Raw genomic sequence first — 26,255 nt, forward strand, 5'->3', positions numbered from 1 at the left:
AGTGAATCGCTATTTAAAAGAGCCTGAACAGAAGAATTACCGTGAAATGAAAATTTTAACGTTTGAGTGAAAAAATATTGTCAACTATATCCAATAAAAACTATTTGTACAGCCTGTTTAAATTCTACCGAAAACAAACTATATTAAAAATCTGCATGATAAAAAATATAATTATTAATAATATAATATAATTAAAAAATATAGTTACTATGATATTTATTGTATTCGGTAATCTGAAATCAACAAAAAATAACCTATATATGAAATATAATCGATGACTGGGGGTAGATAAATGAATTATTAATGGAAAGATGACTGCATTTATTCATAGAAGAAAACTAAAAACACTAAAAAATTTTCTCTTGAATAAAAATTAAAAACTGAATTCAAAGTTATTTTCATAAGGATTTAATAAAAACTGATAAAATCTATACTGACATGTCTAATATTAAAATTTAAAAAAAATTCTGAATCTATCATTTTTTCCAGATTTTTCCCAGATTTCATTTTCTAATTATCTGTCAAGATACGGATATTATTTAAGTTGATTTAAGAATGGTTTGTCTGTTTGCCTGGATTAAAATAAACTGGGCCGATTAAAAAAATAAATGCAAGATATTTTTTATACTAGGCGGAATTAAAAAATACCTCTCGCTTAAATTTCTCTACGGATTCAGCTACTATTTGGAGAAAACGATTTGTAATTTCTCACTCAGGATGCATTATTAAAAACATTATTCAAAATAATTTAGAAGTAACAAAACGTAGGCTAAAACTATAGAGATTTTCGAAAATCTATTTTGTGACCGGCATAACGCAAGTGATAAAATCAAGAATGTCGTAAGGAATGATCGCATCGACATGTCGACTTATTCTCGCTTAATGGCTGGACGGTGATAAAACCATTACACGTAGATTTCATACTGAGTAGTGAAGATACCAACTAAAAACAGCAACTTAATGCGCATAAAAACAGTATATTCCTCTGATTTTTCAGGTAATTTTAAAAGACTTTTTCATGAAAAGAGGTAGAATTATCATCTGAAATTAGTTGTACATATATTTTCTATTACTAGCAATAATTGTAAGGGATGCCCTGCGTCCCAGAATGAAACAAAATAAAATGGAGATAGTGTAGTTTCATAATTAAATTTTACTATATTAGTTCCTTAACTCCTTTGTTCTACATTTATGGCTGCCTTTTTTTATCGGTAAATTGTCATCGTAGATTTCTATAAAATTCATAATTTACTTAATTCAATACTGACGTATTACTTATCGACTCAAAAAGGTTTTAAAAAATTACAGAAACGTAATGATAAATCAGATGAAAGATAATTTCTTGATTATCAGATATTTAACTTAAAAAACCAACTTATAAACACGTAAAAAATGACCTTCAGAGTTAACGAGCCTCGAGAAAAAACTAAAATATTATTTTATATGTTTACATAATATACATTTATGTGTATGTACTATCCATTTTGATATATGTAAGACACACCGGAAAATATTTTAAATTAAGGTAACTTAAAATGAAAATAGTTTGAACGTAAATAAATTATTTATAAGATTTTTCGATAATTTTTTCCTTACTGCCTATTTAAAAGCTAAGAGGTAGAGTAAAATATATATATATTTACACACACACACACACACACACACATATATATATATATATATATATATATATATATATATACACATTCAAACAGTAACAATATTTAATATAGAATATAACAACAGTAATTTTTAGCAACATAATATGAAACATTAAACATGAGATAATTTATAAGCATTCCAGCGGATTGTTTACACACGTGCACAGCTGTTATAATATTCAGATTTGCTCTGCATCATAGTAATTTTTTTTGCGCGCAGAATTTGAGTAATTCCTACACAATAAAGGTTGCAACTATTTATTTACCTATAATATTTATAAGGTCAGCATGATACTGAAAAAAACGAGTATAATATTTTTAATTAACAATTTTATATTTTTTAAGTTATTTGGGTGTTATTAAAATATCATCATATAAAAAAAGAACTCTTTATTATTTACCTGTAAAAGCAGCAAAGTAGAGATTAACGAGTCCCGGATTCTTTCCTTTGACGGGCAGTGTAATTGGGATCGTCTTTTCCAGCATTTTGGACGAAAAGTAGTCTCTTTAAAGCGTCTGCACAGATGTAAATGTAAACATTTATTTAATTCACATAAAATTATAGCCTTTACAACAAGACTATTATGAAGTGTCTTAATGAGTAGAAATAAATAAATTGTAGAGTAACAGCAGTCACACCGTTCTACCACAAACTATCAGTTAAGTGTAAGTAAAAGAGTAGTTGCTCTTATCAAGGCCTGGCAAAATTTGAACTAGCGGCACAGAACGCAGCAGTGATAAAGTTCCCCTACCACCCGGCCTTATTAGATAATCAACGGCTGGAGGTTCTATTCATAGGTTTTTTTGTAAGAGTTATTTATCTCCTGTTTATTTATTTATTATTTTTTTACTAATCAAATGTCAGTTGACAAGTGTACGGTTTGAATCATTCAGCGTTGCCCTTAAAGAACTTACATTGTACATCGATTTTAACGTGGAAAGAATTTCAAAAAGCGCTTAATTGTTTTTGCAAAATAAAGTATAACAAACCTACAGTCTCCTGCGTCATATACAGAGGTATTTCAATTACGCAAAAATCTAGAATATCTCATTTTTAAGTGATATGCTTAGTATGAATAAACTAGAAGATTACTTTTTATTATTTAATATGCGTTATCAATTACGGATTTAAATTAAATAAACTCTTCATAAATACTTACTTAAAAAAATATATTCTAGAATGACAATTATTATAATGCCGATTTATAATTAAACAATTTTTCTTACTAATAAAGATAAGAGATTAGGCAATTAAAGTTTTAGGTAATTATGTATATTTTTATTTTTTACACGTAATTATTATTTACTCGTAAACAGAAAAAAAACACTCGTGTTTGTTTATTTGTGCATATATTGACATTATGGAATTTCTTATAGCCTGATACAATTAAATTATTTTTTACCACATAAAATTAAAAAAAAGATGAAGAAGCGTGCCTTATCATTTGTTTATTAAATAATATAATAACAAAAAATTATGAATAAAGTACGTTATAGGTAAAAATATTTGATAACTAATTTTTAGAAATGTTTACTGAAAAATAATTAATTAATTGTTTTATTGACAGCGTACTTACTTAATTAAATGATATCTCGTTCATATAAGTTTTTTGTTTCCTCAGCTAATGTGCAAAAAGTTAATTTCCTCACAGAAACATACACACCCAAACCCACACATACTTCCGCTGCACATTATACAGCACACTCTTTTCATACTATATCATCTCTAGTTATAAATCTCTTTTTATAATTTCGTAAAAATCAATCAACGAGGGTAGTCTTATTGATTTCCCCAATTTCTTGTCTGTCGAACTGTGCGATTTCATGTAATTACTAATATTTGTATTTCCAAAAATCTGATGTGGACACCACATGATTTCCTTGTACGCTTATTAAATTACATATCTTTTTTTATTAGATTTTTTCATATATATTTTTTATTATTGGTTTTATAATTGTAAAAATGTTTTTACAATCACAAATTAATTATTATTAATAAATCAATATACTTAAATTAAAAAAAAGTTTAAAAAAAAAATAAAAAAAGGAAATGAAGTCTGATTCTCGTCAAGCGCCTTCCTCTTATAAGATCTGAATATTTTATTAATTAGAATTTTAATTGGCTCTAACTCTGAAACCAATGGAAATAAGTATCACTCATATCGTTGAAAAGCTCTCAATGAGGGCTTATTACTCCAGTTAAGAAAAAGTTCAAAATTCAAATGTTTTGGATTTTGGGCTTTTTTGGGCACTTTTGGTCCAGTCGATTGCAATGAAAAGGGAAGGTGCACAAGTAGATATTAAACAGTCCTAAATACAAAATTTCAACATTCTACGGCTATCGTTTTTGAGTTATGCGACGCCGAAACTAGTCAAAACGAATTCAGGAATGGTCAAAATGGGTATTTCCGTTGAAATCTGAAAACCGAAATTATTCGCGATTACAATACTTCTACAAAAATGAAGAACTACTAAAGAAAAATTAAACTTCTATTTGCTACCTTTATTGGTAATTCGACTTTAAATCAGAGTGTAACCCACAAAACAATTCTAAAACTATGTCCTAGCAACTGCCTAATAAGTAATTTTTTTTCATTCCTCATCAACTTCAAAGCATTCTTTAGCAATGATGGGGGAATTATTGATCGTTTTTAAAGCAGTTGTAATTTATTTAACTTTTTATATTTTAATTTTTTTCTCGCAAGTGTAACAATCATAATTCAATAAATGTTTTTGTCTCTGAAGTTGCAAGAGAAGACCTGCGATAAGGCTTCAAACCAAAAGTGGAATCGGTAAAATATTTTCCAATAACCTCTGATATCTTCTCTGATATTTACCTTATTATAAAATAATCTGATGACTGCGGGAAAATAATTTAGCGGTTATAATTATCTCTTTCTCTTTCTTTTGATGATTATCTTTGAAGATATGTAACAACGTTAATCATTCTGCAACGATGGGCCTGACACATTAACTTGGAACTCCAAACAATTATACTTTTGCTTCTAGCAGTATGGTTAGTTGTAACTGTGACCATCATATTTTTATTCGTAAATAAAGATTTAGCAGCATTTTTAACTATTCCTTCAATATTATTTACTATTCGTTCACCCACCATCCATCAAATTAGACCACCATTTACCATACTGCCTTACATTTTCCTCCTTCTCTTCTACCTGGTAATTGGTTGAGGAAAACGTATAAGACGTGGTAAACAAGTGACAGTTGTCACTTCAACTCAAATAATGTAAAAAAATCGAGATATGTTTGTTCTGACTATATATATATATTTGGTCCCTAAGTCTTTTGGATGCTGACAAGTCAACATCTCCAACTTTAGTATTATATTATCTTTTTGTAGACCGACAATGAAAGATAATTTAGTATTTTATATGTTAGGGAAGATCTGACAAGACAGGAAGTAGCTTTTTAGTGGAAGAAGTAAATGAAGTACCATTTGAGGTGGTAAACATCATTGAATAAACCAGATATGATGTTTGCATGTGTTTACTCCCCTCCATGAAATAATTTTACTGTTTCTTTTAAAGTGGTCGGCATGGATTTGTCCGATCGACTAGTCCTTTCAATCTCTTATTCCGTTTGCTTGAGAAGTTTAATGATAGATAATCATCTTGACTTAATTATAGATAATGCTGATTATATTTTTGTAAATTTAAGTCTATGTTTCCTACTACAAAAGTAAATCTAGGTTAAATGATCTTTAAATGAAGTTAAAAACCTTTGCTAAGGTAAAATATTTCGCCGGTATTAGTTAGGATTTCTCAGCCAATTGTGTATCTAGAGACAAGTTGAAGAAAATTTGCTTAAAATAAAAAAAATAATAATTTTGTGTTATTCAACACTTTTTAGGCATAGTGATAAAAGTTCATAACTCTATCGCTTCTTTTCTTGTATTTTCTGTTTCTTGTCAGATGGCCATACCGTAAGATTACTCTAATATCTAAAGGACTGCAAATAGACCAGATGTAAAAGTAATTCCCGACATGTGGAAGGAGTCCTTTTAGCACTTAAGTAGTTATGCTAATTAACTGGTTCTGCTTAAATAACGAAATTAAAGTTTATCTATTCTAGGCTTTGAGAACTGCATGGCTGAATGGATGTATGGTCTAGTAAATACCTTGAAGTTAAAATATTAGCAGAACAGAAAGGAGTAATGAACAGACCAATCAACTGACTGATTACGTCAAAAATGTAATACGAATGTCATTTGTGATGCTTGCTCATAGCAACCCCTGCAGAAAATTTGTAAGCGGATAAAAAAAAGAAAAAGTATATACATGTATATAAATTGTTTAATTAATCCATAATCAAAACATCATAATGTTAAGCAATAAAGAACGAAATATTTAATATCTACAATAATAATTAGGCTTTAATGTTAGAATAAATTCAATTATTTTATCACTTTAAAAATAAAGTTTGTTCAGATGCACATACACATCTGTGAATTGTTTTGCATTTGAATCATCAGTACTTAATCATGTGATGACTCATAAGACTATATGCTTAGTTACCTGCAGTAAATGAGAAATTAATTGAATGATAAATAATAACAATAAGCAAGAACATTAAGACCGCGTTAACAGATCATAATTGATTGGAAGTATTCAGTATTCGAATATCATCTAATTGTTTCTGAACAGGGCGAGGAGAATGTTTGATGCTTATGTCGTTTGGTTGCATCAAACAAACTTTGTATCAAAAAGGCTTAGCAATTTTCATGTAAAAGGTGTTAAACAATACATTTGAATCGTTCGAATGACAGTCTGAAGAAAATAAAAAAGCAAAGGGTAAACGCTTCGATGTATCTCCATTCTGAACTAACAAAACATTTGAAACTCATAAATCGAATAGTACAAATAAATAAAAGCGTTAGAAATTTAGACGTCAAGAAAAAGCGATTCTGTTTTATTACGGTTTCAGAATACCTTTATTTAAAATTAAAAAAATGTCACTAGGTGTCATAAAATTAAGATTAAGAATTAAGGCTGGTTCTGGGAAAGCAGCAAAATAATCTTGAAGACCTATAACAGTCAAACTTCATTTAGATTTTTAAATTAAACATACCTTAACAAACCATAAATCCATTTCATATCTTCTTGTTAGAGGTAAGAAATGATTTAATGTCCAGTGAACCACGCATCTCGCACGAGTTCTGATTCAAGACCGACATGAATTTTTCATTGTCAACTTCTGTTACCTCACAAATTTTTTTGCAAGGTGATTTTTTTTTTGAATCAGGTTGGATCAACTCGGTCCAAGCTGGTCATCAACACTTTCTTCATTTTTTATAAATGAATTAAGAGAAAAATAAAAAGTACATATTGAATTTAAAAAATTACAGAAAATGTTGTGAGAAAATCCATTGTAACCATAACGATATGGCTATTAACCTGTTACGGCTTAGCAACTAGTATGAATTTTTAATTCCTGTAACTGTGCTATTTGTGATCATTTATTCACAACAAATATATTATTTTACTTAATCTTCTTCTCAAAATGTGAGTAGAAATATCTTATAGGAGAAAGTTTCTCATAAAGCACCCTTTTTTATTTCACTCAGAATATTAATTAGAATTATGGAAAAGAAACGCTTCCTTGAACATAAACGTACGAAAAAATTCCGGCTTTACATAAACGTAACTTCACACAAATAAACTTTTAAGAAGCAGAATTTCTTTTAATTGTACTCGGACAAAAAAGATTCTCAAGATTAGTTTCTTTATTATTATAAAGAATTATAAAGGATAATTTGTTAATTTTTCTACCGAAATTCACAGCGGCTCTAAGAAGAAAGAAATTTCATTATTCATGGGCTTAAAATTTTACTCTATATGCTTGATTTTTGCGAGGGAGAGGAGATTTATTAAAATTATGAGAGTTTTCAATACCCATAATCCAGTAGCTCAGACTATTAATTTTGTACTGAGTCGAAAACTTGCTTTTTGCTTGAACGGCATCATTAATTTCTCAAACATGGTACCGCTGACATGTTAAATAAATAAATGAACAATTAGTATAATCCACCTTACCAGCACGTAGATATGTTCTCTAGATCTTTCGGCTTACTTGGAAGCCATCATCAAGAATTAAAATTAAAATTAATGCATTAAAGTCAAAGTTTAAAAATCATAGATAAAATTAAAAACAGTCATAACTCTCCGGTTCTACTAGTACACTAAAGGAATATACATATACTCCGGTAAATTAAAATTGAAATCAAACGGAACATATTGTCAAAGAGATAGTTATTATATTAAATTATTACTTCTTTACAATTAGCATAGTATATTTAGCATGTTTTTTAAAAATTTTGTTCATTAATTAAATTTTTATTATTACAGTATATATGATATTTTTCCAAATTAGAAGTATTATTATAATATTTGTAAGAAATATCTAAGATTTTCATAAAATTATTATGACCCTATTCTATGTTTGGCAAAATTATAGTTTTCTGGTTTATTATTTTTAATGCTATTTTTATGCTCTTTAGCACGTGTGGAAAATTTGCGATTGGTCATATCCACGTATATCAAGTCGCAATCATCAGAAACGAGACTGTGTACTCCCTGATTATCAAATTTGGAATCATTATCATATGATTTTTTTATTAAAATTATTATTAATATATTTAATTAGTTTTTTATTAGTAGCACATATATGTGTTAAGCCATATTTTTTCTATTTTTTGACTAAAGTGTGTATATTCATTTTTTGTGTATATTTTATCCTATTTATAAGGCAATAATTTTGTATTGTTATTTATATTAATTTTGTTATTCATTTTATTATATAATTTGTTTGTAGTACCGACTTTATAACCGTTAGTAGCACCAATGTTTTTAATTATTTCTATTTCTTTATTTAAGGAGGTTTTATCATGTTGGAAGTATTTTATGGCTCTGAAGAACAATGAATTAAAAACATCCATCTTTTGGGACCATGGATGAAATGAATGGTAATTAATTATTGTGTTATTTAATGTGTCTTTACGATATATTTATAATTTTGTTTTATCTATTTTATTATTATGTATTTTTATATCCAAAAAGTTCAAAGAATTATTATTTTCTATTTCCACGGTAAATTTTATGTATTTATCAATTTTATTAAATTCATTTAGTATTATATTTGATTCATTTTGAACACTTTCATTACATATAATTTAGGTGTCATCTACATACATAAAGTTTGTACAACACTATATTATGTGAGTCAAAATTTTATTGATACAAGAATCTTCTAAAAATTGCAAATATATATCTGTCAAAATTTCCAACAACGGTTCACCCATAGCCAATACACATTTAGGTCAAAACATTGAAAAAATATGGCTTTAACACCTGCATGTGCTACTAATAAAAAGCTAATTAAATATATTAATAATAATTTTAATAAAAAAATCATATGATAATGATTCCAAATTTGATAATCAGGGAGTACACAGTCTCGTTTCTCAGTCTCGATATACGTGGGTGTGACCAATCGCAAATTTTCCACACGTGCTAAAGAGCATATAAATAGCATTAAAAATAATAAACCAGAAAACTATAATTTTGCCAAACATAGAATAGGGTCATAATAATTTCATGAAAATCTTAGATATTTCTTACAAATATTATAATACTTCTAATTTGGAAAAAATATCATATATACTGTAATAATAAAAATTTAATTAATGAACAAAAATTTTAAAAAACATATTATTTAAAAACATGCTAAATATACTATGCTAATTATAAAGAAGTAATAATTTAATCTAATAACTATCTCTTTGATAACGTGTTCCGTTTGATTTAATTTTAATCTACCGGAGTATATGTATATTCCTTTAGTGTATTAGTAGAACGGAGAATTATGACTGTTTTTAATTTTATCTATGATTTTTAAACTTTGACTTTAATGCATTAATTTTAATTTTAACTCCTGATGATGGCTTCCAAGTAAGCCGAAAGATCTAGAGAACATATCTACGTGCTGGTAAGGTGAGTTGTATTAATTATTAATTTATTTACTTGAAAAGCAGTACAATAAAATGGTTATGATGACCTGAATCAAGCTCTTAATCCACGGAATTATGTAAGTGGAGGAAAATCTGGTTTCGGTAAGTGTGAAACTACAGCATTTTCCTTATAACATTATTAAATTAACATAAGAATTATTTTTTCTTCATTTTTTCAAGAATTGAAAAGAGTTTCCGTTAACTGTTACACTGACTGAATAGCCGTGTACTACTTCTGTAACTCTTTCAAGCACATTTATATCCATCACCAAAACTGAATAAAAAATCGCATTTTTCACTAGAGCTTTCTTTTCAAAGTTGTCGATAAACATAGCAATTTCTGAAAGAAACTATTTTCCATAACAAACAGACATTCTTCAACTTAAAACTGTATTGTGAACCACGGGTAACAGTAGGAGGTAAAACGTTGTCCAACGAGCACTTTTGGTACTAAAACATTTCATGCAAGTAGATATATCCGGTTCCCCACTGGCTGTAGTTTTACAATATCTTACACACAGTTGAAACAAAAACTGGAATCAAATAGTCTCGGCTTAAACAGCACTCAACTTTTACATCGAACACTCTCATACAAAAATTAATGTAAATAGGTAAACTGGAATAAATATAAACTTAATTGCTGTAAAATGTTTAGAGGAAGGGTTCAAAATTAAATTAATAAATACTGTTTGAACACCGATTTTAAAACATAAAAGAATTGACTTTTCACCATAAGGAAAAATCTGTTTTATGAGTATCAGTGAGAAGTTCCAACTAAATTTAATATCTCTGAAATCTCTGCAACCGTTTGCAGGATGAAATCCTCAACCCGAAATCATAATTACCTTTCCTTTCAAAATAAAAGTAATGTATTCACTCTTTCAACAGACGATCGACATAATTTTAAAAGATCTATTATATTTTCACGGTTAGATTTTTTGTAAATCTTTAATAAACTACTTGTTTATCATATGTTGCTGAAACCTACACAATAATGGACAGTTACCATAATGTAATTAATATCTGTGAACTAAATTAAATAACTATCTTTATCAGCTTTACAAATGACTGTTTTTGTTTTGTAGTACTGTAATGTATTTAAAAAACTGATCAACGGAGTTAATATTACAACGTAGTATGTCCAAACAGTATCTTCCACGGTGATTCAATGAATAAGAGCAAACAATCGGCGCTCTTCACTGCAGTTGCGTTGGCTGCCATTTCGAATTGGAAAATTTTACAAAAATTTCTCATGTTGGCACCACTTAACTTCCTATTAAATCACATATAAATATTTTTTAAAAATAAAAATGACATAAAATTGTATTTGATTAATAAGTTCTGATATTTTTTTTTATTATTATTGAACTATTATTTATCGTGCATTTTTTTTTTTACAATCAGAGGTTAATAATTATTAATAAATCAATATATCTAAATTAAAAAAAAGGGTTAAAAAAGAAAGGAGATGAAGTCTGATTCGAGCCGATATGCCTTCCCCTTCTAAGATCCAAATATTTCATTAATTAAAATTTGATTTGGCTATAACTCTGGAACCAGTAAAAATAAGTACCACTTATGATATTGTTGAAAAGCTCTCGAGGAGGGCATATTACTGCAGATTAAGAAAAAGTCCAAAATTCATATTTTTTTTGGATTTTGAGCTTTTTTGGACACTTTTGGTTCAGTTGATTGCAATCAAAAAGGGACACAATTCAGTTTATTGCAATCAAAAAGGGACACAACTAGATGTTTAAAAGTCCTAAATCAAAAATTTCAACATCCTACGGCTAATCGTTTTTGATTTATGTGAGATACAAATATACGTACATACATACGTACATACGTACGTACAGATGTCACGCCGAAACTAGTCAAAACGGATTCAAGGATGGTCAGGGATGGCCGTTGAAATTTGAAAATCGAAATTTTTCGCGATCACAATATTTCCCTTTCTTTGTACAAGGAAGTAAAAATCGCCATATTCATGTAGTTTCACTTAAAAACAAGGAATATTATTGAAAATGTAATAAGTGTAGGAAAATCCGTTTGATCATATTGCATTATAAGCACAACAACTGGTTATTGCATTATAAGCACAACAAATGTGAAAAGATAAGTTAAAACAGGTCTCGTTTCGCTAGGTTAGTCGTAATGATAAATTAAACAAATGAATTAATATCAATAAACTAAAAATTAAAACCACGGTTTTTAAATACACATCTGCAGTTTATTAAACCATCGACTTATTTAGCGAAGTAGTTGGTAATGTTTAAAGCGTAATAATTTTTACAATAAAACAAAAGTTTACTTAAATAAATTTTATTACTTATTACTATTTTAAAATAAAATATAACTACATACTTGACGGTAATTTGAGTTTTACAGTCGACAACAATAGTTATTTACATGAAATAAATATTAACAATTTAACTTAATTCACTACCCACATTCTTTATCGTTATCAGTTTGCCGACATGACAGAACAAAAACTGTTTGTTTCACAACAAAATTCATTACAAACTTTTCGTCATTTCCAATAACAAATATAAAATAACATTTATTTACTTCATAGTATAGTGAAAATAAATAATAACCTATATTTGAAAATAGCAAAGTTATTGTAATTACTTTAAATAATTTTCGGTACGTATAGAGAGCCTTAAATTATCAACTCAATTTCCATTAAGTTAATTATATAACAGATTCAAATACCAAACAATTGCACGTAGCTAATAAACACAATACAGTATGAAGAATGTATACTTCTTTAACTATTTCTTCATGTTTTTTTCTAAATGGTTATTAGCACCATCAAAATCTTTTCTTTTTTTAATGTAATGGAGATATTATTTGCTGATAAAAAATTACATGCGGTGTTCGTCGAGAGTGCTGCGAATTAAATTATTCTTAATTTATATTAATCATTTAACTAACTAAATTTTCAGAAATTAAGCAGTTTGCGTATGATATAGTTATTATATAGTAGAATTTCTGGGTTGAATAAAGAATGATAGAGGAATTACTAGTACTAGATGCGATACATTGGCTGGTTTTGAATCGGCTTCACCGAAACTTTCTTACGATTAAATGCATTACACTTACCGGCTATAAAGATAAGGCGAAAGAATTCTTTTTAAACAATAGCACTTGAAACAAAATAAAGCATGTTTATAAGAAAATTATTAAAAAGGGTTAACACGTTCGCGGCGGCCACCAAAATACATAGGTTTTTTATTTGTTGTAGTTATTTGCACGTATACTTACAAAAATCCGGAAATTTTCTTTTTACTTTTTAGTTTATATTTGATGACAATACATGAAAGAAGCATAATTTCAAAGATATAAAACTCCAATCGTATGTTGTTTTCTTTACTTTTTTTGCGTGTACCCTGTCGGGTGCACGACGCGCCTTTGTTATGATAGATAACTCCTGGGCGTCGTACACCCGCACGGGTACACAAACTCTCTTTTTTCTCTGATCCTGCCGCTAGGCGCACCACTAGTTGCGCAGATACTTGGCAGTTTTCCGCCTACGGTTTTATATCGTATATATTTTTGTGTTTGAGGTTATAAACCAGTATTGTTTTAGATTATCGTGTTGTTTTTACGTGAAACAAAAGATAGATCCCAGTGAATTAGCCAGTGTTTTAGATGTGTCAGTGGATGAGCTAAAACTAAGTGATATCAAAGAATCCGGCACTGAATACGTCCCCTCATCAGGTCATGTCAGTGACAGTGATAATGAATCGTCGGGCGAGAGCGGTGACGAACAAACTGAAGACGAACAAGAAAATGCTGATAGTTTCAGTACTTCTCGAAATGTTGGAAGTGTTGAAGATAATAGTAATGTAAATATTGTAGATATTCGTAATGTAATGTAGATTTTGAGATTAAAAATGTAGTAAGTGGCCGAGGAGACCTAGGTCTGACTGTAATTGCTACTTATCAACCTGACTAAATATTTCAAGAAAGTGTATTTTTTGTACACTATAAGACAATTTCCTTTCACTAGTAAAAATGGTGTACAATATGATTTCAACCGATCAGACCCTATGACAATATTACAAGCAATTTCCAACTGAAGATATCATAAATCATGTTACACAGGAAACAAACGGATTTTCACACAAAACCTTGAAAACCACCTAGCTAAAGCGAAGCTCAACGATGAGAGAATGAACTGATTATTCTAATGCAGAAATTAAAAAAATGTTTGGCATAATCATGATAATAGGTATGTGCCCAATACCGAAAATGAGATTGTATTGGTCAAATAATCTTTTGTACAAAAACTAGGTAATTAAAAAAACAATGACAAGACAAAGATTTGAAATGCTTCTCAAGCGTTTGCACTTTAATAACAATGAAGATGTTGATGTGGGAGAACCTCGTTGTCAAAAATAAAACCCCTTCTATATTTACTCAACGAGCAGTTCCAAAAACTAATGATACCAGGCGAGAACATCGTCATTGAAGAAAAACAATGACTCCATGGCGTGGACGCCTTATATTTCGTCAATACACCGCCAAAAAAAGTCATAAATATGGTATGAAATTATATAAACTCTGTAGTGAACATGGCTACACATTCAAAATGAAAGTATATGCTGGTAAGGGAGATATTACTGGGTACTCAGAAAAGATTATGATGCATCTCATATCTAATCTCCTTGGTAAAGGGTGTATACTTTACGCAGATAATTTATACAAACGTGTTTTTCTGGCAAAGTGTCTGCTGGAAAGAAAAACCTGTTTGTGTGGCACTCTGAATAGTAAACTTAAAAAACCCTACATGCGTGACTGAGAAATAAGTGAAAAAAGAGAGGTCTTTGTTTAACAAAAAAACAATGGTGTGAAAGTTATAAAATGGGTTTACTAGAAACGTGTTCTAATGGTTTCCACAACATTAGAAATACCAATAATTTGACTTATTCAAGTAAACATAACAGGAAGGGGAAAAGTCCTTAAACCAACTGCTGCATTGGGATACAACAAAACTAAAAAAGATGTTGACATTTCTGACCAAACGTCATGTTATACACTACTTAGAAAAACGAGCAAATGGTATAAGAAAGTAGCCATTAAAATGCTTCTTGGGACTAGTGTTGTGAACGCTTTCGTTATTTTCAATGAAGGCCGAGATCGACGAAGAAAATGGGAAATTTTACGATTCCGATAAGAGTTAATTAGTAAGCTAATACCAGCTAAAAATGACGAAAACAATGCCAATATTCTGCCAGTTTCTATAGCAGTAGCAGAGGTATGGAGTCAACAAAAGCCAAAAACCACAGCCTCGTAAAAAGGGAGGGTCAGTTCACAACACAAGAAAACAATGCCTGCCTTGCTATGAAAATTTGACTAGAGAAAGTAGCACAAAAGAAGCCAAAAAAAGCAAAAGAGTGTCTATATACTACAAAGACTGCATGCCACCGATGTGCCTGCAATGTTTTAATATAAAACTTGTGTAGTTTTCATGGACATAAAACCGATTGTTTTTTGTAAATTTTCTCACTTATTTCATTTTGTTTGTGTTTATATTTTATTCTCATTTCATTTTGTAAACAAAAACAATTTACTGTATTTCATTTTATAACTTAAAAAAAAAAAATTAATTTAGAATTTGTATTACGCAAGTTTAAAATATTTACCTGAATAAAATAGTTACCTGTAAATTTTTATTGTATAGTTATTTTCATGACACTTCTAATATGCCGTTATATGATTTTAAATACCTACAGTACAGCCAGACTAAAAATAAATGCTATAAGAAATCCGTGAAAACGTGAACCCCGTTAGGCGCACGACGCGCTTTATGAATGGGCAAAGTGCGCCCCTACAGGTACACGACTTAAAAAAGGACTCATGTACCCGTACCGGCGAATGACGTCGCGAACATGACAATACAAAAATAATTTGTTATAATACAAAATAATATATTTTATAATATTTTTTTAATAAAACAAGATGTTTTTATACTTACATATATTTTTTGTTTACATAAAAAAACTGATAAATATTTTATTATATATTCTTACAAGATCAGTATAACAAATCTGAGTAACGGATTCCTTCCAATTAAGAAGGAAGTATGAGAAAATAATTATAAAGGAATCCAGAAGGATACTGAAAAGGATCCTTTTCTTAAGCTAACAGGTCCATTTAACAATCTTGTAATACTGTCAGTGGCACACCTTCAACAGTTGCTGTTCGATGAGAAGGGTTTTTTTTGTAAACAAAAACCATTTACTGTATTTAGTTTTAGAAAAAAAGGAGAGAAAAAACATACAGATATAAGATGTGTCTGTCACAGTAGGAATTTATGGGAAAATGTAAGGACGCGGACGGTAATTCTCACGCTTCAACAGATAGAAATATGGCGGTAGTGCAGGTCAGGCGATACTGCTTGGACCAGGGGAAAAGTCAGTATGAAGCGAGTATTAAGTGAGGCTGTGACGCGATTGTGAGACGGTGTAATCAGTCAGAGTACAGTAGAAGAACGTGTAAAGTGACGTCACAAGCATTCCAGTGTGGACAGTGAATGAATGCAGGAAGATGTTCGGTAAGTTATTGTTAGACAATTGTGAAAGTGACAGTATTAAATTCATTCATAAATTGTTAGGATAGTTCTACTGTAAACAGGACAAATATATTTGCAGCGAATGGAATTGTATGAACCTTATACTTATCTAATCTTATCTGGTTGTTAATACAATACTTGTTGTTACAGGCGTAAATATTAGCGGTCATTATAATGTTATTATTCAACTGAACTGTATTCTGCTTTTTGTGATTTAACTACCTTTAAATAAACCCTGCCCTTATTTGAAATACTATTTTGTAAGTAATTTATTCATTATTATTATTATTTTTTTTTTATTGTTTATTATTTTCGTTTATTATTATTATTATTCTCATCATTATTATTGATTTGTCTTATGTTCTATATTATTAAACTAATAAATTGTATTTATGTAAAATTTTATTTGTTAGTCTCTCAATATCCTTGTCAAGCCGCGAACACGCGAAAATTATATTGAAATAGTTGTCTTCCGGTTAATTGATTTTTATCTTATAATAGCTTGGAGGGAGCTATGTCGAGAGTATTAAAATATCATTTTACAAAATGATTAAAAAATATATATTTAACCCAAAACATTACTGTTATATTTATTTAAAAAATCACAAGTTTTCAGATTTCAAGATTTTGCTCAAAGTATGAGTTAGTGATGAGTGAACCTTTTTAAAAATAATATTAGAGGATGTACACGGGTGAGGTTAGAACATATAAGTGGGTTTCTAGTAAAAGTTTTAACGATTTGATAAGCGCATCAAATAAAAAGGATAATTATATCTTCTGCACAGGACGGATTTGGAAACTGATAATTCTTTATAAATGATGAAATTTTGGGTGGAAGCTTAAGGGGGCAAAGAAAAAACTTGAAACAAATAGACGATTTAAAAAGAGGTTATGTAAAGCAGGGAAAAGTCAAAAATAAGAAAAGAAAAAAGGAAAAAATAAGTAAAACGAGATATATAATTAATATCATATGCGACTGATAGATGAATTATAAGTTGTATTAAAATATGATGAAGTCAGGTAACTTTATAGTACTTTAAAAACACTGGCGAATTTAGAAACTTAAAATGTAATTTTTATTTTGTATTTGAATGAAATACAAGGCTTAAAGAATCTATGCACAAACAAAGAAACTGTAAAACTACCGTAAATGGTGGTGATCAGCATAAAAGCCGAAGTTCATGCTGATGGGGGTTACGATGATAATTGAAGTCCAACTAAAAAGAAAATATTATTGCGATGATTTTACTGATAAGTTTAGTTTACTTATCGCTTACTTCAGCGGTGCAACAATAGCAGCAGGAAAGTTGACCCCTCAGTACCGACAAATATGGTAAACTTTCCTGTGAGTGTAATCACTGGTAAATGATTTATCTGAGATGAAACTGTTGTTAAATTTGAATTTACTATTGAGTTGTCATATTTTCTTTTTATATTTTGTATGTATAACGAATTTCTTATGAAATGCGAGTTTTTGTATATGCCAAAAGTTGCAAATTTTGAGAAACATTTTGTAGTAAAATGACAGTTAAGTCCCAGGCTAATATAGACTTCTTACGATTAGCGGAAAAATGAAAATATGATTAAAAGAGTCTCGTTTAAGAAGCGCTAGGCTATCACATAAAGCGTGTTACCTGAATTAAGAAAACTAGATTCCAGATGAGAACATGAAAACCGAAACCGACCGAACGGTTACTTATGGCAATATTACTATAGTAAGCATTCGTTAGTCTGGGTGCAGGAACTGCCGTTATTAAACTGTGTAAGTTTATATCGGTAACAGCGTTTCACACATAAACAATTTAATTACTTTCTTAATTCTGAAATCGGTAAAACAAATGAACTGTTTATACACATTTGGTGTTCATCTGTGAGCAAAAACCCCAAAAGATAATAATTGACCCTTAGCAAGCTTACACTAAAGATATTAACACCTGGAGATTATTTTTTAATTATGAGTAACTGTAGGAATGAAAATATATCATTGTTAACAACAACGTACACATAGGTAACTAATTCGCTCTTTCTATTTCTTGTTAACAGTATGTTTTAAAAATATTTTATTAAATTAAAATTCTTTTTTAATATTCTAACGTAGAGAAATTTTAGCAATTTAATTTAAACTCGCACTATTTTAAACTATATTTTCTATCGTTAACAGGTGCTATTAAAGTGATTATTAATAAAAATTTAAAAATCTGATGTGTATACCACATGTCTTCCTTGTACGCCTATTAAATTACATATACACATTTTTTTAAAATGAAAAGTACATAAAATTTTATTTTTATTAATAACTTCTGATATTTTTTTTTTTGTATTGCTATTACTGAATTATTATTTATTGTAAAAGCATTTTTACAATCAGAGGTTGATAATTAATAAAAAATAATACGTTGGAATCGAAGAAAAAAGTTAAAAAACAGGAGATGACGTCGGATTTGAACCGATGTATTTGTAAGACCCAAATATTTCATGAATTAACATTTTATTTGGCTATAACTCTGGAAACAATGAAAATAAGTACCGCTTATGATATATTGTTGAAAAGCTCTCAACGAGGGCTTATCTGCAGTTAAGAAAAAGTCCAAAATCCAAACGTTTCAAAATTGAAACGTCGCTTTATTTAGAGGTCTGACTATACACATTTTTGGCCCAATCGATTGCAATCAAAAGTGGAGGTGCACAACTAGAAGTTACAGCAGTCATAAATTCAAAATTTCAACATTCTACGGCTAATCGTTTTTTTGGTTATGCGAGATACATACGTACGTACGTACGTACCGACGTCACGCCGAAACTAGTCAAAATGGATTCAGGGATGATCAAAATGGATATTTCCGTTGAAATCTGAAAACCCAAATTTTTCGAGATCGCAATACTTCCTTTACTTCGTACAAGTAAGTAAAAACGTTTTTGACGTATTGTTTATGTATTCTGTAATTTTTGTTACTTACGTTGACGTGATCTATGAAATTCTTGGTTTAAATCAAGGATTAGTTACTGGTATCAGTAGACTTACCAAAATTATTACAACCTTATAGCTTCAGGAACACAATTCTCAATGGATATCCTTTAACATTATCTAACTTCTGTTTGTTAAACGACTAACTTGGGTTACTATACGGTGTGCATTTTTAAAAAAATATATTTTCTTTAAGTAATTAAGTATGATGAAGATTTAAACAATTCAGCCAATTTTTTTTTTGTTAATGTATGAACTCAGGGCAAGGAAGGAAACGAGAAAGGAAGGAAGCGTGGGAAAAACCAGTTCGTTCATATCCAATTTAATGGTGAGTTGTTCTAATTTAATACTATTACTACTAATTATTATTATGCATATTTTCCTTACGTTATGTTTATAAATTATTCAGTTTGTTTAGCTTAAACGTAACAATTTAAATTGAAAAAGACATTCTGAAAAAGTTAAAAAAAAATATTTTATACAAATTATACTTCCGAATAATAATTAATTGTTACCGATTATTGTCGGTTAAAACAAGTAGCAGACGGAAAAATATGATGAGGAGCGACGATATGGTAGAAAAGATTCACTACGAACTAGGGCAATCTTTGCTTAAACAAAATCTTTGACTAACAAAGTACTATTAATTTGTAGTTAGATTTTTAAATATTCAAAAACTGTAATCGACTGTAAATCAAACTTGTGCGGTGATAATGCAGTTCTAAGTGTGCGGTAATTCCCCAGTAATATCATAAGTATATTTCCGATTATTTGACAGTTTTATATTAATATTATCAAGCTGATGAATGAAAACCTTTTTTTTTTGACATCAGTGAAAATGCGTTAGGTCGAGGGGAATACAGATCGGGGACAAAAACATCATCAGAACGAGTCGGAGGTGGAATAGAAAATTATATAAAAAAATGGTTTTTAGAACTTTCCAAAATGGTAAAACTCATTTACGAATGAAATTTTGGACTATGTAGAAATTCCAGCGGTGCGATTGTGACAGACAGCTGGAGATTTTAGAGCATTTAGAAAGCAGTCTTCTGGTCTTAATTACGTTATAGTAAACCACTTGCAAAACTTCATTAATCACTATATCCGCAATTTATAAACTCAGAGCATATAATCACAGTGGTGTAAAAACATCAGCCAAAATATACTGGTTTAAAAAACCAGTACTAGTTTTAAAAAAATTGAAATAAATTTCCATTTTCAACAAAATATACAGGGAGAAATAACTACAAAGTGACGAAATTTTGTTAATTTTTTGACGGCTGTAAATCACTTATACTACTTTAATATTATATTTAAACTTTTAAAAATTAATTTTTTTTAAATTATAGTTTATTTTTGTTACCACTTTTATTGAAACTTTGTAAATGCCATTATAAATAAACTTACATAAAATATCATTACTGATACTTATTTTTAGTTAAAATGTTCATTGTTTCTCTTGTATTAATATTTTATAACCTGGTTAAGCAAACCGTATCATCACTGACAAACATCATAAACAAAGATATGAAAATTACACTATAGTTATTTACAAGACTTAATTTATTTTAACCCATTATTACCAGCTAATTATGAGGAATCACTGTGTGCGTCAATTGATGCTGCATTTTGTTTGACTTTCTCACAAATATACCGATTGAATGTATTAAGTAAGAATCTCAGATTTAAAATTCAAAAGAAATGTAAGATTTAATTATAACATTTTATATTTAAGAAATCATCAAAGTTTCCTATGGAGCTATCTGTTATAGTTTTTATAAAACAGAATATGTATTATAATGTATAATTACGTAATACTGTATAATATTCCACTGAAAAATGAATAAATGATTGTTACAGATTGTTCAAGAAATTTCCTACAATATTTTGTCTTATGCGAGTACAGCATTGTAAACTAATTAAGGTTCTGAATAAACTGTTAGTAATTTAAATTAAGAGTGAATCTTTTAGCAATCGAATCATAACTTTTTAAAATTAATATGGTAACTGTTATTCCGTTACTCAGTATGGCTACATCCTTCTTCATTCTCATAGTAAGACATGACGTTACAGGGCTCTCCTGTATCTTAGTAAAAAGAAAACAATTTAAGATATTGAAGTGAAACACCTTTTTTCCACAAGAAGTAATGTTTTTAAGTCTAAACGTTATCCTGATCTAAGGCTCTTCTGTAACGTAAATGTAACAATTTTTCAACGTACAAACTTTTACTATTATTAAAAAATTCTTGTTATACAATTGCCAGTTACATCCAAGAGCTCATCAGAACTGATTTTAAAGAAATTATTTCTACTTTCCGTCAAGATCATAATTCATAACGTCTTTTTTTGTGCAAAGAAAACCAACGATTCAATATTTTTACTTCCTTATACGAAGTAAAGGAAGTACTGTGATCGCGAAAAATTTCGGTTTTCAGATTTCAACGGAAATATCCATTTTGACCATCCCTGAATCCATTTTGACTAGTTTCGGCGTGACGTTTGTGTGTACGTACGTATGTGTCTCGCAGAACTCAAAAACTACTAGCCGTAGAATGTTGAAATTTTGCATTTAGAACTGTTGTAATATCTAGTTGTGCACCTCCCTTTTTGATTACAATCGACTGAACCAAAAGTGCCCAAAAGAATTTGGATTTTGGACTTTTTCTTAATTGCAGTAATAAACCCTCATTGAGAACTTTTCAATGATATATCATGTGGTACTTACTTTCATTGGTTCCAGATTTATAGCCAAATAAAATTTTAATTAATGAAATATTTGAATCTTACAAGGGGAAAGCACATCGGTTCGAATCCCACTTCATTTCTTTTTTTTTTAATTTAAATATTTTGATTTATTAATCTCTGTTTGTAAAAAAAATAATTACAATAAATAATAATTCAATAATTTAAAAAATAATGTAATAAAAAATATAAATATATAAAGAATATATGTAATTTAATAAGCGTACGAAGTCATGTAGTGTCCACATCAGATTTTTTCTCTAGAATGATTCCTTCTGTTACAAAGGGTATAATTATCATAATGGAAATGCTTACACTGTCAGCAATTTCGTCTGCTCCGATTGGAAGCGAACTCTAATTTTTTATACTTTCATGTGAACACTAACTTTTTGTAATCCTGGATAATCTATGAACGAAAATTATTTTTTTGTTGCTTTCATTTTTAAATATTATTTAAATCAAGCTGATAAGAAGAATATACATGTAAATGATAATAATTACACACCTCGGCAATTGAGCAATACTGTATTAAGGAGATGTATTATAACTGAAACTTGCTGGGTTTCTTAAAGATAAAATAGCAGTTGTAATGGTTCTACATCACAAATTTTCAGATATTGAATTCCAGTATTAAGCCTCAAGTTGTCATAATACTTATATTTAAATTTATAAATATTTTCAATCTACAATACATAAAATAAGACTTACAAAAATAAGGGTTAAATAAGACAGTTTGAAGCAGTGAAACAATTTATTATTATTATTTCAGAAATAACACTGGAAAGAATTATCTTTCTGATTTTAAAACGTGAAAATAAGATATCTTTAGAAACATCTTAAAGGCACGAGAGATATAGATCACCATTAAAATCGATACGACTTTGTTGTGGCGGCAAGTGAATAATTTAGCCTAAATACGTAAAATGCAAATTTATTTCCTATTATAACTAAAACTTAAAATATAAATAATGTATTTTTTTTTTTTTAATTTAAATTCTTAAAATTGTTGAGAATAAGACTTTGTTGTTCAGTAGCATAATTCAAGCATCCTAAACTCCTTTCAAGTAATCTTGACCGGAAGTTTCTAATCATTTAACTAAGTAGTGGTTGGAAATAGTGTGACCTCACAACTATTAATTTTCCACACACAATATCATGAAATTTCTGTATTACAATGACTAAGCTGTAGTTTTATTTTTTCAATTTGTATATATTTTTTTTTAATTTTGCTTAAATTTCTAGAGTTTTCCTCTACCACTGATAATACTGAATGACCAACGGTTAATTATTTCACAATGTCCTCACTATTTTTGGAATTTTTTAAGAGCCACATAATGTAGACGTTTATATATAGTACGATTTTTGAAGAAGTCCCTTACAATTATTGATACAACTACTGCTGGTCCAACAAAAAAAGGAACTTCGTGGAGGAAGTAAAGTCGAACACAATACTATTTCCCTGTACTGAAAGTACGAGCTAACAACAACAAAGTCCAGACCATCCACGGCAAGCTTGATAACGACATGATGCGTGTCAGAGGCTTGTCGTATGAAGACACTATCTATCGAATTCTGCACAGAACAGCGGGATTACAATCACCAACGAAAAACTTCTTCCAACCTGGAAAACCTGGCAGATCACCCTTGACTACATACGGGTGCTGTAGAAGAACGACATCGAGGCACCACGTCACCTAGCTCAACTTGGACTACATAGGCACCCTGGGCATTTAATTGACTGAAACTAACCATCAAGTTGAAGTAGATCTCAACAACTCTTAAGTAGCAACCTTACTTCTTGCTATTGACTGAGTGCTTAAGATTTTTGCGCAACCTTTTACAGTTGACGCAAGACGGAGCCTCCTTCTTATGAGGACAGTCCTCGCGCTAGTGGCCCTCCTCACCACAGTGCGCGCAGACTGACGCATATTTATAGATTTTCGCCCTGTGCCCGAAACGGCAACATTTAAAACATCGCTGCACGTCAAGGTATTCCTTGACGAGACAGGATGCGAAGTTGATGAAGATCCTACCGTCAGACAAAAATTTCTGGTGGAGACCAGTGCGTAGCTCGAAAATACCGTGATACCGTGGAGCATCACGCTTGCCAGATTTGAAAACCAGCCTACACTTTTTCTTGAACGTCGCCTCGTCCAAGTCGGTGTTCTGTTCTCTGTCGAGAGACAAGACATCCTCGTCAGATAGACTCCGCTCGATGTCATATACGATGACACGGGGTTTACGTTTCCGCTTGGGGTCAACCTGTACTTCTAATTTCTTGACCGTTGGAGACTCCGAGATGACACCGACAGTCTCCTTGTCAGCGACAACCACCAGACCCTCGCTGGTCTCTTTGATATCCCTAATTCTGAGACTTTTTCGGTTGTCACGAAGGGCAATCTGGAAATCTCGTCTCAATTCTTTGCTTGTGGCCTTCGAGCCCTCCGCCTTGTTAATGAAGATAATCTCCGGCTTCTTCATTACCTTGCTGGATTCCCGCTTTGTTTTGATTATGTCAGCATAGCGCTTGGGCTGTACTGGAGCATGCACTACTAACTTTGGAGCCACGTTGGGTTCCTTAGGCTGAGAAGCCAAAGTTTTGAAGCCTTCCGCTATCGAACATAGGGCATCCTGGTTCTTCTGGAGCCTCGGGAGAATAGTTTGCCTCGCGCTCGTGCCGACACTCTTGGGAAGATTAAGAAATTCAAAGAGGTAGTCTACGTCTCCCTGGGTTGCCTGAATCAGCGGGGCAGAACTGCTAGGTCTGCCCTTCGCTTTTTGAAAGCTTCCACTACAGGGTTAACCCGGGTGGATGTCCCTTATCCATCTCCAATCCGTCACTATCAGTTGAGGAAGTTGACGGTAAAGGGTCAGTCCTCTTCTTCCGCCCGGATTTCCTAACTACTTCGGTAAATCCTGCACCTTGCATGACCGGAGATACACTATCAATTTCACCTAACGTGACTACTAACTCTCGTTATCTTCCTTCTACCATCTAGTTGGGCGAACCCACGATGTGACTACTGCCTGCAGCAAATACGGGCAGCTGGGGACCTTCAGTATTCCCCTGTCACTCTTTGTACCTCTAGGCCGCTACTGGATCGGTTCGAAAAACAACAGATTACGGCCCTCTTCTGAGAAGAATGCAAGCAGGACTAGGGAGTATTCCCTTGCTTGTCACAGGGTCTTGCTACCAGAAGTCGTTGCCACCTTTCAACCGCGATGAGGCGAGTACGCGTCGTATAAATATAATCCTGATACTTCCGTAGAAGTGAGAAATGATAAGTCTAAAATTAAAAAGTGCTGACTGTGTCCGCAGTCTGAGAATCAGTAAAAGCTTTGATACTGTTAGAAGGCACGCACTCGACCAGCAGCTAAAAAATCACTGAGAATTGACTCAAGCCACAGCACTCTGGACGCACCAAGGAAACCAGAGTTGCACTTTTCAGCCTAGACGTAGGTTTATTGATAACAACTGAGATAGTATTCATTGAAAACACACTATTAGATTATAAATATGTGGGCTGAAGGTTTGCACCTCGCCAACGGCTGTGTCTAGTATACTAGCCATGAAAAAACGTGCGTCGCCTGCTCATATTAATTTTTTTTAATTTTCATCGTTTTATATGTTATTAAATACGATGTAAGTTTATTAACTCCACGTTTTTATTTATATGTATTTTATTTCACTTATTTTACTTTAACTACAAATAAATGATAATGGCATAAAAAATTTTTACTTACCGTAATGAAGAAATTGTTACTCTAAAGGTATTGCTAAATCTTTTTTGCGAAATCATCTTCGCTTGTAGATGAATAATCACTGTATTCATCCCTACTCTCGTAAATTTATAAAAAATTGTTCTTTAACATCTACTGTACTGTATTTAGTTAGCTTGTAAAATGAAGAATAAATAAACGTTGCGTTTATGTTAGTGATTTCGTCACGTTTCTGCTGAGTCACGTCCCTTGTATCAGTGCTGATTCACGACGCGGCCGTATCTATATACAACACAATAATCATTAATTAGTCATATAGTAATCATGAAATCAAACGTTTATAGATTTAAAATATTATGTATTTCAGTTTAATTAAAACCCTTGATCTTTTCATATGATCAGTCTTAGTAGTTTCTTTTATATGCATAGGGATTTACAGGAGGTGCTTGTGAATCGGCCGCCTGAACACTCGTACGCGCTGTTTGTTTACTTCAACTTTATGCTAACTGAATCTGGTATAAATGTTTTTTCTTTAAATATTCATCTTTTAGTTTTTTCACA

General features: G+C 30.5%; 1 protein-coding gene and 1 long non-coding RNA gene across 4 annotated transcripts in view; one reads left to right on the forward strand and one right to left on the reverse strand.

The window, feature by feature from the left end:
- The window catches only part of LOC142328882 (facilitated trehalose transporter Tret1-like), a 99,969-nt gene that overhangs the window by 40,961 nt on the left and 32,753 nt on the right, over positions 1–26,255 (reverse strand). Inside the window, exon 2 of one of the 2 annotated variants that reach the window (XM_075373025.1) lies at positions 2,063–2,177. In XM_075373025.1, the coding sequence (XP_075229140.1) occupies positions 2,063–2,147 (85 nt within the window). In that variant the 5' untranslated portion in view covers positions 2,148–2,177. Of the gene's footprint in view, positions 1–2,062; positions 2,388–26,255 lie in introns of those variants that run through there. The other variant, XM_075373017.1, reaches the window with a different exon arrangement.
- On the forward strand, positions 924–19,554 carry LOC142328894 (uncharacterized). Of its 2 annotated transcripts, none has more exons than XR_012757379.1 (3): positions 924–997; positions 8,555–8,643; positions 19,494–19,554. It is a non-coding gene; the product is annotated as an uncharacterized LOC142328894 (long non-coding RNA). The 2 variants fall into 2 exon arrangements; XR_012757377.1 differs by lacking the exon at positions 924–997 and adding an exon at positions 2,552–2,678.

Source organism: Lycorma delicatula, chromosome 1 (genome assembly GCF_047948215.1).
Source record: "Lycorma delicatula isolate Av1 chromosome 1, ASM4794821v1, whole genome shotgun sequence".
Classification (NCBI taxonomy): domain Eukaryota; kingdom Metazoa; phylum Arthropoda; class Insecta; order Hemiptera; family Fulgoridae; genus Lycorma; species Lycorma delicatula.